Raw genomic sequence first — 15,932 nt, forward strand, 5'->3', positions numbered from 1 at the left:
AATGCATTTCATAATATAAGAAAAATCCCATATTGTCTTTTCTGGGATGTTCGCTTTATTTAGTTCATATACTTTTGTGTTTCTGCTTTAATTTTTCTTTTCCCTATTTTACACTGATATAGGGAATTCAGCTCCCGGTATTCATTGAGGCTGGGAGCGTGCTACACTGCGGACACGCTGCTGGCGGAATTAAAAGCGACAGAGCTGCAGCAGCTTTGTTAGGGAGTCTTGTCCAAGGCCGTACTGAATTGGTGCTGGTACTGGACAGGAAGAGCTGAGATCCCGAGCCCAGGTCTCCTGTGTCAGAGGCTTTCAGATAGTTTTCACCTCGAGGATGTGCAGTGCATCTGGAAAGTATTCACAGTGCATCACTTTTTCCAAAAAATTTTTATGTTATAGGCTCATTCCAAAATGGATTAAATTCATTTTTTCCTCAGAATTCTACACACAACACCATGAAAAAATTAAAGTGAGGTTTTTGCAAATGTATATATAAAAAAAAATAAAAAATTGAGAAAGCACCTGTACATAAGTATTTACAGCCTTTGCTATGAAGCTCAACATTGAGCACTACACCCAGTTTCCCCTCATCACCCTTGAGGCCGGTTTCACACTGCGGATTGGCATCAGTGGTGCACGGGGTGGCGCACCGCACAAAACAGCCTTTAGTGATTACCGTGTTAGTATGCTGTAATCCCCGTCTGGCAGCCGGCCAAGCAGGAAGTGACTCACACTTCCTGTTGGTGAAGCGAACACATGCACGGAAGCGTATTGCTAGAGTATGCTTATGCGCAATGTGTAAAACTTGCGGTAGTTGTTTTACAACACATGCATCAGCATAGACTTACATGACTCCCGGTCTGCCGTATGGTAGCGTAGGTTTTCCATCGCATCGGGATGTGGCAAAAATGTCAGTATGAAAGACTGACTTTTATTGCCCTGTGGAGGGTTGCGGTAAAAATACTGCACCAATGTGAAGCGCCCCAGTGATATTTCTGCAGCTTAACTGGAGTCCACCTGTGGTAAATTCAGTTGATTGGACAGGATTTGGAAAGGCACACACCTGTGTCATGTTGTTATTATGACGTAGGTGGAACTCCGCTCACGGCTCCATCCACCGACCGTGCAGGAAAGACGGGCTGCTCGAACCCCAAATCCAGTACAGTAGAGAGTGAATTCCGCACCAGGTCAGTGGAAAAAGAACTTCGCTTTATTAAATCACGTACATGACAAGCTAAAATCCATCACCACATGCTGACATGTTTCGGACGTTACACGTCCTTAATCATAGCATGGGTGCAAGTGAACAGGGATGACCCTTAAGTAGGAAGATACCACACCCAAAGTCACATGTTCACAAACCCCACCCACAAACAAAGAGGTGCATACATTAAAAAAAGGAGAAAATTGAGAAACAGCCTCAATTATATAATCAAATAAATAAAAACATGATATACAATAAAAATGTAAATACATATGATTATACATGGCACAATAATACGCAGCAACTAGCAAATAGTCATCACAAAAAAGAGTAGTGTATACAGACAGATGTTATTATTGTTGTAATATTGCACTGGTCATAGTCAGGGACGGTAAATCCACATTAGGTAACCAAATTCAGGTCCCATCTGGCATTAAGGCCTCTCGGTGAGCGGGTCCCTAATTTGAAGATCCAATATGCTTCCCGAGTGAGGAGTCGTTTGTACACGTCCCCTCCTCTCGCTGGCATATGGACACGCTCAATACCTTGGAATGAAAAAGAGGACATGTCGCCCAGATGGACAGATCTAAAATGCTTGGCTACATTTGATACCTCCATGGTCACCCACCCGGCACCCCTATAGTGTTCACCTATTCTCTGTCTGAGGTGTCGGGTAGTACACCCAACATACTGTAATTGGCATGAGGAACAAGAGATAAGGTAAACCACAGATTTTGTGTCACAGTTAATGTATTGCTTCATAGAAAAGGTATTTCCGTTGGAAAAGGATACAACAGAACGTGTAGGTCTATGAACAACACAGTACCTACAGGTGGAAAAGTTACACCTATAGGAACCCAAGGTGGTTAACCAACATGGACGCCGAGAACCGGTTGAAAATAAACTTGGCGACAAAATACTTCCCAATGTAGGGGCCCTCCTGCTAGCAAATCTAACTCCTGATTTAAGGATAACGTTAAGAGCTGCATCAGCCTCCAGTACAGGCAGGTACTTTTTCACAATCTGCGTGACCTGTCTAAATTCCTGGCTGTAGGTAGTCACAAAGACTGTTCCACCAGTCGATTGTAACGGTATCTGACGAGAGCCAGGGGCGAGCAACTCTTCCCTGGTCCTCATCAGGGCTCGTTTTTTCCCCCTCTCAATCATCCATCCCGGATACCCCCGCTCCACAAGTCGGGAGCCCACGACACCTAACTCCGCCTGAAGTGCTGAGGCATCAGAGCAATTCCTACGTGCCCGTATTGACTCACCCACGGGAATAGCACGGATGGTATGAGATGGATGGCAGCTATTAGCCCTCAAGGTGGAATTGCCACTGCAAGGTTTACGGTACGTGGCAGAGACTACCGAGGCCAGAAAGGGGTCTCCCCTGAGGGTGAGGTCAAGGTAATTGACCTCCACAGGTGACCACTGAAAGGTAAAAACAAGGTTCATGGCGTTGACGTTGAGGAACTCAACAAATCGTGTGGCCTCGTCGCGCGTGCCGTCCCAGATGACCAGCAGGTCATCTATATATCTGCCATACCACACAATATGACTCGAGTAAATATTACTCTCACTAAACAAGTGGAGCTCCTCCCACCAACCCATATAAAGGTTTGCGAGTGAGGGAGAAAATTTCGACCCCATCGAGGCTCCACAACGTTGTAAATAAAACTCAGAGTCAAATAAGAAATAATTGTGGGCAAGCAGATATTGTACGGCACGCGCGACGAAGAACTGAAGGTCCGTGGAAAAGGCAGAATACCTGGCCATATGGTACTCCAGAGCGTCCAAGGCAAGAGCATGTGGGATGCATGAATACAATGATTTGACATCGATGGCAATCCAGCTAAAGTTGTCATGCCATTGAAAACATTGTAGACTGCTCAAGACATGCTTAGTGTCACGAACATAGCCTGGAAGTCGTCGTACAAGAGGCTGCAGGTGTTCATCCACCCAATTGCCCAGGCGCTCCCCCAGGGATCCAATCCCGGCCACAATAGGCCTGCCCTCTGGGGGGAAGCCCTGTTTATGAATTTTAGGTAGATGATGAAATACCGGTATAACAGGAGATGGAACGGCCAGGTATTCCGCCACGAGTTTAGAGATCACTCCCAGACTCTCACCTAACGATAAAAGTGAGAGTAATTGGTTGCTGAACTCTATAGTGGGGTCGCCCCTCAACCGAGAATAAGTAACTGGATCTCGAAGTTGTCTCAGTGCTTCAGCACTGTAGACCTCAGTGTCCAGTATGACCACTGCACCCCCCTTATCCGCATTTCTAATGACAATGCGTGTATTCTCTTTAAGGGAGGAGAGTGCCTGCTTCTCAACGGAAGAGAGGTTACAACGAGAACTGGCGGCGCCAGCAGAAGCAAGCTCAAGCAGTTCTCGTTCTATAACCTCCTGGAAAGCATCAACAGAGGGACTCCGGGCCTTGAAAGGATAAAAGGCCGGATTGCGGATTTGTATAGGCCTAACATCTTCTTCAGAAACAAGCGGGACCGTCTCAGTGAGCAATTGCTCTAAAGACAAAAGAGACTTGGTATCGCTAAAGTTTCTTATATCAGAAAAGGCCACATCGTTATTAGCCGCAATGTTATCGGCCGCTTCATCCCCTGTCCGTCTGTCCATGAAGTGCTTCCTCAGGAGGATAGACCTGATAAATCTGTTCACATCCAAAAGTGTGGAAAACACATCGAAATGTGCTGTAGGGGCAAAGGACAGCCCCCGCGAGAGCAAGGTGATCTCAGGAGAGGTCAATATGGTGGCAGAAAGGTTAATGACAGTATGATTGGAGGATGTGGAGGAAACTGTAGTTGGTTTTCTATGTTTTATACCTCCTCTTCTCGTGCGCCTCGACTTTTTTTTCTTTCTGTATCTGTTGGATTTTTTGGGGCGGGCAGATGGAGGAGGAGGGGGTTGCAAGTTTTTTGACAGCAGATTATTCACTGTAGTGATTGGGGCAGAGTGGGGGGCTGTATTAATACCCCCTACAGCTCCATGTATATGGGCAATGGAACCGTCCGACAACTCTGACTGAGAGTCAGATGTTTCGGGTGAACTAAAGGTAACCTTTTTAGTGGGTTTAGAGGGTTTGGTTCTAGGTCGCCATGTAGTAGATCTAGGCGACCGAAAGGTGGCCTCCCACCGACCCCACTCATAAACAACACCCTTATTATAGTCACCGACATCACGAAGATACTTAACTCTCTTAGTATCAGTGATCAAAGATTCTAGCCTCGACACGCTGTCCAAAAGCTTTTTATTTAATTCATCATATTGTTGCAACGCGTCGAGTCTAGAAAGGGTCTGCTTGATCTCAGAAACCTGCAACCTCAAATCAATCAAACGCTGTTCTTCATATACAATGATCAATTTCATCAGTTTAATTGAACAATCACTTAAAATAGCATTCCACTCTATCACAAAATTGTCTGAGTAGATGGTGGTGGGAACCTTCCTAATTCTCAAACCGCGAGGAATAATCTCGTCTGCAACGTATTGCTTGAGACTAGTAAGGTCCCACCAAACCTTGGTTTCTTTTAACATGAGATCCTCCAATTGTGTAAATGCAGCTTTAAGTGCTATCTCAGAATTGGTATTAAGGGGAACCCCGAGATGCCTAGAAAACACCGCTGCAAACTTAGAAGACCGCTCTGATGCCTCAGCACTTCAGGCGGAGTTAGGTGTCGTGGGCTCCCGACTTGTGGAGCGGGGGTATCCGGGATGGATGATTGAGAGGGGGAAAAAACGAGCCCTGATGAGGACCAGGGAAGAGTTGCTCGCCCCTGGCTCTCGTCAGATACCGTTACAATCGACTGGTGGAACAGTCTTTGTGACTACCTACAGCCAGGAATTTAGACAGGTCACGCAGATTGTGAAAAAGTACCTGCCTGTACTGGAGGCTGATGCAGCTCTTAACGTTATCCTTAAATCAGGAGTTAGATTTGCTAGCAGGAGGGCCCCTACATTGGGAAGTATTTTGTCCCCTAGTTTATTTTCAACCGGTTCTCGGCGTCCATGTTGGTTAACCACCTTGGGTTCCTATAGGTGTAACTTTTCCACCTGTAGGTACTGTGTTGTTCATAGACCTACACGTTCTGTTGTATCCTTTTCCAACGGAAATACCTTTTCTATGAAGCAATACATTAACTGTGACACAAAATCTGTGGTTTACCTTATCTCTTGTTCCTCATGCCAATTACAGTATGTTGGGTGTACTACCCGACACCTCAGACAGAGAATAGGTGAACACTATAGGGGTGCCGGGTGGGTGACCATGGAGGTATCAAATGTAGCCAAGCATTTTAGATCTGTCCATCTGGGCGACATGTCCTCTTTTTCATTCCAAGGTATTGAGCGTGTCCATATGCCAGCGAGAGGAGGGGACGTGTACAAACGACTCCTCACTCGGGAAGCATATTGGATCTTCAAATTAGGGACCCGCTCACCGAGAGGCCTTAATGCCAGATGGGACCTGAATTTGGTTACCTAATGTGGATTTACCGTCCCTGACTATGACCAGTGCAATATTACAACAATAATAACATCTGTCTGTATACACTACTCTTTTTTGTGATGACTATTTGCTAGTTGCTGCGTATTATTGTGCCATGTATAATCATATGTATTTACATTTTTATTGTATATCATGTTTTTATTTATTTGATTATATAATTGAGGCTGTTTCTCAATTTTCTCCTTTTTTTAATGTATGCACCTCTTTGTTTGTGGGTGGGGTTTGTGAACATGTGACTTTGGGTGTGGTATCTTCCTACTTAAGGGTCATCCCTGTTCACTTGCACCCATGCTATGATTAAGGACGTGTAACGTCCGAAACATGTCAGCATGTGGTGATGGATTTTAGCTTGTCATGTACGTGATTTAATAAAGCGAAGTTCTTTTTCCACTGACCTGGTGCGGAATTCACTCTCTACTATGTTGTTATTATGGGGTGTTGTGTGTAGAATTCTGAGGGCCTGAGCCCACTAACGCAGTTGTGTCCGCTTTTCAGCAACACATCAATGTTACAACTACGTACAACTGCGTTAGTGGGCTCAGGCCCCGAGTAAAAAATCGAATTAAATCAATTTTGAAATAAGGCTTTAAAAGGAATGTCCAAGCATGACAAAAAAAATTCAGTTTACCTGGGGCTTCCTCCGGCCCCTGGCAGCCGCTACGTTCCAAGCCGCAGCTCCGTTCTTAGCCGCTGGCGCCCGGTCCCCACCGGTGCAGAGGCCAACCTCCTTAACTGTGTCTGCGCAAGCACCGCTGTCAATCAAGTCCACGTTATCTGGAGTGTACTGCGCAGGCGCAGAACTACTGTGCCTGCGCAGTACACGCTGAACGTGGTCTTGAATGACAGCAGCGCTCGCGCAGTAGATTTTTTTTTTTTATCATGCCTGGACAGTTCCGTTAACTTAAAAAAACTTCTTCTGAACATCTGCAACTTGGGTTAACAAAAAGACCAAACTAAATGTATGTGATGCCTTTATTGTTGTGCAATAAACTGTTTTGTACAAGCATCAATGATTTAATGCCTTTTTAGGGTTGGTGGGTTACCAACCTCTTCTTTGGATTTTGTGGCATTGTAAAAGGGGAGTAAAATATATGCGCGTGTGTGTGTGTGTGTGTTCATTTTATTGTGGAGAAGCTTAGCAAAGGGCAGTATCTCATAACATCCAATACAGTTTCTTTTTTTGTTAAACATTCAACAGTGCAGTCGCGTAATTAAAAATAGCTACCCTATGAATACTGCACCACAAATGCAACCACAAGTTAATAAAATGCAAGTTGATGCAAATTTGTGCTGCCTGACAACAGCCCAATCTAATCTTTTTATCCATATTTAAGCTACATAAATTTGCATACCAAATGTGCATAATCCTGCAACAACTCTGAATTATTAGGATCTTAATGACTATCCCTAGTAAACACTTATTAAGATGCTTCAGATATTTAGTTTCATTTCAAAATCTGCACTTCTTGCATTTTCCGGGAAGATCATTTGTATCAATGTTAATATGATTAAGATCTGATATGAAAAAAAACAGGAGAAAATTCTTAAGGGCTGGTTCACACTCTGTTCAGTGCTTTGCTGATCACCGGCGATCAGCAAAGCGATGTGACTAATGTATCTCTACGGGATCATTCTGGCTGCAGCATTTGCAATTTGCATGAATTGCAAACGATTCTGTGCCTCAAAATCACAATCAGTATATGCTATTTGCGCTCCCAGTGTGAACTAGCCCTTACTGGCATTAAAAAATAAAATGGCTTTAAAACAATGAGGACTTTTAATACAGCTTACAGAAAGGTCATAGTAATATTTTCGGCTTTGAAACATACTGGTGAGTAGACAGAAAAAGTAAAATCATAGCTAACCTTTCCCTTGGAAAGCTCCTGCTTGGCCAAAGTTACCAGCCGCTGAACTTTTGCTGCAATACACAAGTACTTGAAGAATCTTTGATGAGATGACCAGAACTGAGCCCAAAGAGATTTGCGAGAGTCCATACCTAGCCAATCTGCTGCTGTCTGAAATACACTCAGGGCTTCTGCCCACTGGAAAGACATGACAATGAGACAAGATCACTGAATGTTGTAGTTACAAGTCCTGAATCCCACAAATCCCAACAAACTCAACATAAAGCAAAAGTATTCCTAATGCCATGTATGGTAAGTCCACAAGCTGCTATGAGGACAGAAGCTTAATTTACTACAGTGGTGATAATTCTGTTACACATATTGTAAAATAATAGTGTAATGCAGCCCACTCTGATAAGAAAAATATTTGACATCATACCCAAAGGCTAGAGGTGCCCATACGCTGGCTGATGGCCACCAGTTTAGACCATCAGACAGATCCCTCTGTGGTCAAAGTGTAGTGTGCACTGATTATCAAAAAGAATCTTTGGAAATCTGTGAAGCTGCCTCCGCCTGGTGAATTCCCCCATGTAATAAGAGATCCATCTACATAGTATGTAAACAACCAGGGGTTAGGTAAATAGAGCTACATTTGAAGAACTTTCTTACTGACACAGTAAGCTGCATTCCCAGCTAGGATATTTATTGAGGAGTTCCCACCAAATTATGCCTTGATTCTCCTCCTGTCACTATTGGCTTCCGCTAATCTAATCAAAACTGTGGTGCCATGCTACATTTAAAACGCAGTGAAAAACCTAAAATGATTGTTTACTAAAGTATACAATAAATAGTAATCCAATCCCAAACATTACTAAATTAGATTGCAAACACAACTTTTTTATTGCATTTTTTAGACTGTTGCTATTTTTCATCTTCAATAATATCATACAATATTGATTCTCACCAGCTGTGCTGCCCGGTTGTACACCTGCTTATAAGACTCATCCAAGGGAATTTCCTCAACGCGGAAGTTGACTCCTGTGAAACTCAGCTGCCTTGCGATGTACATCCCACTAACTTTCATATCCATGGCAACAATCTCCATGGCGCCCACACCCCTGTACAAGAAGGTTGTGATGCACATAAAAAGAATGAGAAAAAAGGATGATATACATTAAATATCAAATAAATTTCATGAGAGAGGCAAATATCTCATCTTCCACAAGTTACAAGTTTCCCTACACTGCATAGTGAACAAGCAACTGCGCACTGCACTGTGATTAGAATACCTTTTCTCAATAGCGTGCAAGAACTCCTCAAAAGTGCTGAAAGATGTGCCCTCTCCCCAGATACCTAATCGGCTCATATAGATCATGTTCTTGGGCTCGGATGCACCTGTGAGTGACAAGGAAAGTGAAGCCACACAGTGAAAAATAAAAACTTTATAAGCTGCACCAGTGAAAGACTATGAGCTAAGCCTTTTACTATCATACAAGAAAAGAATGTTGATATAGCTGAAAACTTACCTGTGGCACTAGCATACACTACTCGTGCCAAAGGCAAATTGTTCTGTAGCTCCAGTACTGCACGACCCATTTTGGTGCATGAGGCATTCTTGGCTTTGTGACATTCATCAAACACAATCTATGGAGGCAACAAGTCAAGGAAGAGACATAGTCATATGGTATAACCATTATCCCATCACTCTGTTGTGTTTTAAAGGAAAATCACCCTTTAATCACCAACCTGTAAAAAGCATGCAGAAAATGCAGTCAAACTTTACTGCAAAATAATCAGAGATTGCTGCAGCAATTTTCATATTAAATACTGTCTCTGTAATACCATCCTGTGTCTGCAATTGCCTGCATGAATCTTCTAGTGGATGTCGATAAAGTCAAAGTTTTTCTGCTGCGCTAGCAGTCAAACATCAAATTAGTCAAACATCTGAGCCGCATGCTTTTTCAGGGTCTATGACCAAAAGTATTAGAGGTGAGGATCAGCAGGACAGGCAGGCAATTTGCATTGTTTAAAGTGAACCTGAGACGAGTGAAAACGCAGATCGCTCCCACACCACAGTCTAAAGCCACCTAGATGCTTCAGTAGCAGCCCCATTCTTGGTGGCCAGTCGGGTGTACTGCGCATGCACGGCCCGGTCCCAGCGGCCATCACCGGGAACGTTCTGCGTAGTACTACTGCACAGGCACAGAACACGTCCAGCCATGGAAGCGAGATGGGGGCGGGCTTAGCCGCACTGTGCCGACTGGCAGCAGAGAACGGGGCTGCTACGGGAGGATCTAGGAGGCTTTAGACCTCGGCAAGGGAGCGATCTGCATGGAGCGGGCCAGGTATTTATAAAACTTTTGTTTCCCCTCATCTCAGGTGCACGTTAAAAAGAAAATTAACATGGCAACCTCCACCCCTCTCATTTCAGGTGTCAAGCCCATGAGTACTTCTGCATAAAGGATACCACTCCATCAAAGTTCTCTCCACACCAGTCTCGGATCTGTTTAATTCGAGTGCGATGCTGTCCTCCGGCCTGACTCTCGCCAATGAGAGCTGAGTAAGTGGCAAACAAGACACCTTCTGAAGCAGATGTATCTCCATATTTGATCTGTGGAAAGATACAAGGGAAAAAAAGGATTTGAAAAAAAAATGATGAAATTACTATATCCAAAAGTGGAAACTTGCATGATAACACAGTAGCATCATGCATTATTTGTTGGCAATCTCTCTGGATGCTACATACGCCATCGAATCAACCCTCGTGGCCCATCACAGTGGGGCAGGGCAGGAGGGGGCATTTGCAGGGCAGATGGACACAGCCAATCAGAGCGGGGTGGGGTAGGAGGGGCGTTAGCGGGATGGAAGGACATACTGTACATACATACAATGGACATCTTGGAAATTATTATAGATGAATGATCCCAGTTACTGTTACATTCTATTCACATTTCAACAGAAACAAAAATAACACCCACAAATATTCATGATTTAGTTCAACAATGAGAATAAACCACTCTTGATTTTTCTATAAAACTCATTTGAGCATTAAGGATTGATTTTATAGGAGGCAGGCGATGCAATAGTCCTCCATCCCAGATTTTTCAATAATAGTAAACCTGAATAGTGGACTATGCCATTACTTACACAATTTTTATATTTGATGCAGTCGTTCCAGTGAAATTACATTTGGAAATCATGTGACCCTAAGGTCCCTCCATTAAGCATGATGTTCCCATCTAAAGGGCAGCTCTCACTGTCCAGCTCCTCCAAATACTGCAGAAAAATTAACAGCTTGTGGCCAGCTATGCAGCTCAGCAAATGTTTATCATTATGAGCCAAAGCTGTAGCTGCCGTGCTTGCCATAAAAGTTAGTTTCTTAGCAGAAAAAAAGTGGGAGAATTATGGCCCTTTTCCACTACACGCGAATCGCTGCCATTTTCCGCCCACAATTTCGGATGAAGAAATGCATCCTATTGAAATCAATAGGCTGCATATGAGGAACTATGCATACAGCAAGAGAGTGGTGACTGCCTCCTGTTCCTCTCGGATTACTTTACGTTACTAGTGATTTTAGCCGGTTAGATAATGGGTGTTGAACAGTGGCGTTTACACACCTCCGCACACCCGCATCCATCCGTGATTCGTGCTTACAACCACCACAATGGACAACACCCCTCCCGAGCAAGCAACACACACACGATATATTTATCCCCAGTAAGATTGCATAGTTATCTCAAAAGGGTATGAAGCTTCAGTACTAATTAAGAAAGGCATTTTAATCATTTATTTATTTTTTTTTCAAAAAAGAAAATAGACAAATAATGAACTAAACTGCAGATTTACTATGATTTACAATGGAAGGCAAAACTATTAAATGTCTCCTGAGTGGTCGTAACGGTTACTCAGCAAAACTTGTGATTCCTCTCAAGCTACATATACACATTGGACTATAGTCACTTGTCAATATCGAGCTTCATCCTGTGGGTGACACTGCGGAGCTGCAAGCAGATGATGCCTCGATTTTTATGGAGAAAGAGTAACAGTTGATGGCGGAGCGGCTGCAAGCAGGCAGGGTTAGAAGAGGAACAATGCACCTGTTCTGTGAACAGAGTCTAGGCCGAGACGGCCTTGAATGACTGAGGTTGAACTACAGTGTGTAGGTAACTTTAGAGCAGTTGCAGACATCAACAAGTTGTCTTTGAAGCATGTTTACGTCAAGGGACTATTACTCCACTTTCCAGTAAAAACCATATAACATACCACCACTGGGGATAGTCAATGAGATGAAACCGAAATGCAAATTTAATATAAAAAAAAAAAGACAGTATATGCAGCTTGGAATAGGGCTTATTCAAAATGGGAGAATGAGCATTTGATTGGTCTAATTCCAGGTTGCATACAAGCTAGAAAAATTGACATCTCACTGGCCATCATCACAAAAAACATCATTTTGTGACTGAATGTCATTAAAAATTATCTTTCAACTTCTCTGCATACCTGTTGCCAGAGGTCATCGGCTTCTGCTCTGTGGGCAAAACCTTGTACGTCTGAATGCGGAGTTATCTCCATCTGCAGGCAAGTGTGCGCACAGATGGTGATGGCTGGACAGTGTACTGGTTAAGGGTTCTGACATAAGAGACTAGAGTTCAAATCTCAGTTCTTCCTGCTCAGTAAGGCAGCACCTTTGCTTCGGCAAGACTCCCCAACACTGCTACTGCCTGCAGAGCTGCTCTGGCGCTTTGAATCCACCAGGAGAAAAGCGCAATATAATTGTTCGGTGTCTTGACTTAAAGCTCTAAATGCAGAAAAATGCAGCAATCGCCTACCAAGCAGTGTGCATCTTTGCCAGTACAGTTCCCAATTACCAACCCTATAACTTCATATTGCCTGGGTCCTATATGTACATCAGTTTGTAACCACAGCAACTGCTCTGTCTGCCACCTGGCTTGCATAAAAGCCTGCTAAGCAACAATTAAAAACCTCTTGCTAATGTATCATCAAAACGTACAGTACATATCACATGGAACTATGATTACCAGTACATGGATAAATGGTTAATGCATTAAGTGGCCACGTCACAAAATACAAGAAACAGGGAAATCCTATGAGCAAACTTCCTTGCAAGCCAATTGAATTAAATAACATTTGCTGGCTAACTAACCTTGCTGAGGGCATACACTGGTATACGACTGGCCTCAATGTCACGCAGATCCCGCTCTGCATCACAACGAAGGTCATTGGATACACTAAACCTATGTGACAAAATAGAAAAAATACATTAACATATTATGATTAAAAGCAAACCTGTTTCACAAGAGTGCTTAGCAAGTCGAACGCATGTGAACATATATGGAGTGATAATCATTGCTTGCCCTTGGTTTCCATTTGCTCTTGGATTTAAGTAAAACTGAGCACTGCGCTTCTGTCTTTCTCAGTGTCCGCTAGAATGACTCATACCACTATCAACCCTTTGCACCTGAACATATACAGAAACCTGTAGCAGACACAGGGTAAAATAAAACTAACATTGTTAAACATGAGGGTGGGGGTATTAGTTTCCCAATAAACTGCAGTTTATGCGCTGATCCAGTTCCCCTCAATATGGTTTCCTTCTTAGAACTGGTCTTTACTCTAACCTATACCCACTAGCATTCAAGAAGTAACTTCATGCATCTAAACCTCAGTTGCGTGCTATATGGGGTATTTTACCTTTACTTAAAGGGATCCCTCATTTTATGCTTCTACCAATTTCACTGGGAGAAACAAATTCTACTGTTCACACCATTTATAAAATAATGGGCTTTAACGGCATACAGACAAGAGACTTACAGGGTGTAGTCAGGCCACAATGGGTTTCAGACAAATACAAACAAATGAGGCTGTATTCTTAAGAAAGGAAGCAGTCAATTTACCACAAAATGTTTTTACAGAAGGTTTTGGCATGTGTCAGAGGCAATGCACTGAGGGGTTCTTTGCTAATCCCCTGTAGTTTGGAAAACAACACAGGGAAGGGTGATGCTCATCCTCAATGGAATTAGTATTTAGATGTGCTGTATCATGTATCATGTTGCAGTGTTTCTGCCCCCTCCTTGCATCATCTGTGTCTGTGAGAAGGCAGATGCAGGCGTGTTAAACTGGCATCCTGGATTACATGGGAGAATGTGGAATAGTATACACATCCCGATTGCCAGCACCATGGCAACAGGTAAACAAAAGGCCGAACCTGGAAGTGATGTCACGCCAGGGTTACACCATCAGGAAGTGTCTGGAGCCAGTCACTGTCCACAATGCAAGAGCTATACATACAGTATGTGGGGCTTTGCATGGACAGGGAGCATGGCCATATGTGGGTGAGTGTTGTAGAGGGAATGTGTATGGGGCAATTTAGAGGGAAGAATGTGGACACACAGGCTGGGTGGATCACTTTATGATAATATTTAAAGTTGAGCCTAACAGGGCCATACAGCTCTGACTTGAGCATTATGCTGTTGTAGATAGGATGCGTTTGTGATGGGGTGGGGTTTTTATATTTTTCATTTGATGCACTGTCTGTTCATACTCCTGATGAAGCCCATATTGGATGAAACATGCAGAGGCTAGACATTAATTGTAAATAGTGCACCCCTGTGTTCACTTAATATGTTCACATGCTATCTTCTCAGCAGCTTATTTAACAGCTGACTGCATGCAGTTACACTTTATTTATTATTTATTTATTTGTTGTATTTATAAAGCGCCAACATATTACGCAGCGCTGTTAGGGGAGGCGGTGCAGAGAACACTATCTGCATCTGCTCGGAGGGGCGGCTGAATAAACAGCAGCTCCCTACCAGCACGGTGTGTTACGTAGCACATAGTTTTCAGCCTCTCCCAGATTTCATTACATGTGTGTACTGCAGTTCAGCATAAATAGTATCTAGAGTGTGGGGCCACTGCTATTATTATAAAGCTTGTCCTTGCAACCATTTGCATTGAGGGTGACCGACACCTCTCACTGTGTTTCCCAAACTACAGGGTTTGGGTGGGGGAGGGGGAAGAAGAGCGAGGTATAGACAGGTCTTAGTCCTTTCGGATTTCATCCCTTGTACTGGCTTTCAGCATTTTTGCAAAAAGTGTTTTTGCACATTGGCCTCAATTCACAAAGCTTAACTCCTGTCCTTAATAACTCTTCTGAGCTGTTTTACATTTATCACAATGATATCACCATGGTGATAACTGTAAAACAGCTCAGAATAGTTATTAAAGACAGGAGTTAAGCTTAGTGAATTGAGGCCATAATGTCAGTTGACTGCACCGGTTTTTATTTGCTTCTATGTGCGATCCACTGCTGGTATCTCTGAAATTTTTATCCTGCTTATGTTGTTTTTACAGTGCTGCTTTGAACTGGTTGCTATGAGAAACACGCCTACATGCTCTCCACTCTACAGAAGTAAATTAACCTTAAAAGCAACTTCTTTTCAAAAAGGTTTTTTTGGCTTGAAAACTGCCAAAAGGCTGTTTTATAGATCATGTAAAAAAAAAAAATGGGTAGGGAGAGATGGTTTATGATGTAGGTTTTGTGAATCAACCCCTGGAAGAGCTACACTCTGCTAAATGAAGTAAGGAACGCAGTAAGGATTAAATAAGGTAGCAAATTCAGTTTTCGCCAAAACAGAGCATTGGTGTAAGCTGGCCGCAAGAAAGGGGGTTAACTTACCCTCCGTATCCGTCTACGTCCTCCAGATACTCCCTCCGTTCCGCCTGTGAAGGAGGAATTATCGGGAGGAGGATGGAGTGCAGAGTGTACTGCAATAGCTAGAGGTGGTGACCAGGGCAAGTTAAACACCTTTCTTGTGGCCTGCTTACTACTGAGGTAAAACTGAATTTCGTGCTCATCCCTGGTGCCCAGCAATCCTGTCAACAGTATCACATGACTCGAGATGGTAACAGTTGGCCAATGGGAGCTGCTTAAAGTAAACCTCCGGACTAAAAATCTACTCAACAGAACTGAAAAGGCTTGGTGTTTCTTTAACAGTTTCAAAGCATCAGAACTTTGTTTTTCTTACCAAAGAATCATTTTTTGCTGTATTTTTATCTAAGCTCCACCCATCAAAGAAAAAAAGCCCGGGCTTTTTTCCCTGATGCTGTGCAGAGCATGATGGGATTTGCTATGTTGTTATTCACGTTGCTTAGCAACTGGGAGGGCTGATTATGACACAGGACAGTTGGAACTGTGTATCATACTCCGTCACCTCATTACAACCAAAAAGATGGCTACCATCATGAAATCAAACATTTGCCTGTTCTTTTGAAACAGGGTGGGTAAGAGATTATATTACCTATCTATTTTAAATAACATAAGTAATGTAACTTAATG

At 43.2% G+C, this 15,932-nt stretch overlaps 1 protein-coding gene across 6 annotated transcripts in view; it reads right to left on the minus strand.

The window, feature by feature from the left end:
- The window catches only part of SBNO2 (strawberry notch homolog 2), a 199,278-nt gene that overhangs the window by 54,180 nt on the left and 129,166 nt on the right, over positions 1-15,932 (minus strand). For all 6 annotated transcript variants that reach the window (XM_068233982.1, XM_068233981.1, XM_068233980.1 and 3 more), the window contains 6 exons: positions 12,738-12,828; positions 10,041-10,184; positions 9,100-9,217; positions 8,863-8,968; positions 8,538-8,691; positions 7,595-7,771 (listed from right to left, as the gene is read on the minus strand). In XM_068233982.1, coding sequence (XP_068090083.1) covers positions 7,595-7,771; positions 8,538-8,691; positions 8,863-8,968; positions 9,100-9,217; positions 10,041-10,184; positions 12,738-12,828 — 790 coding nt within the window. The remainder of the gene's footprint in view (positions 1-7,594; positions 7,772-8,537; positions 8,692-8,862; positions 8,969-9,099; positions 9,218-10,040; positions 10,185-12,737; positions 12,829-15,932) is intronic.

The sequence above is a fragment of the Hyperolius riggenbachi genome, chromosome 1, assembly GCF_040937935.1.
Source record: "Hyperolius riggenbachi isolate aHypRig1 chromosome 1, aHypRig1.pri, whole genome shotgun sequence".
Lineage (NCBI taxonomy): Eukaryota > Metazoa > Chordata > Amphibia > Anura > Hyperoliidae > Hyperolius > Hyperolius riggenbachi.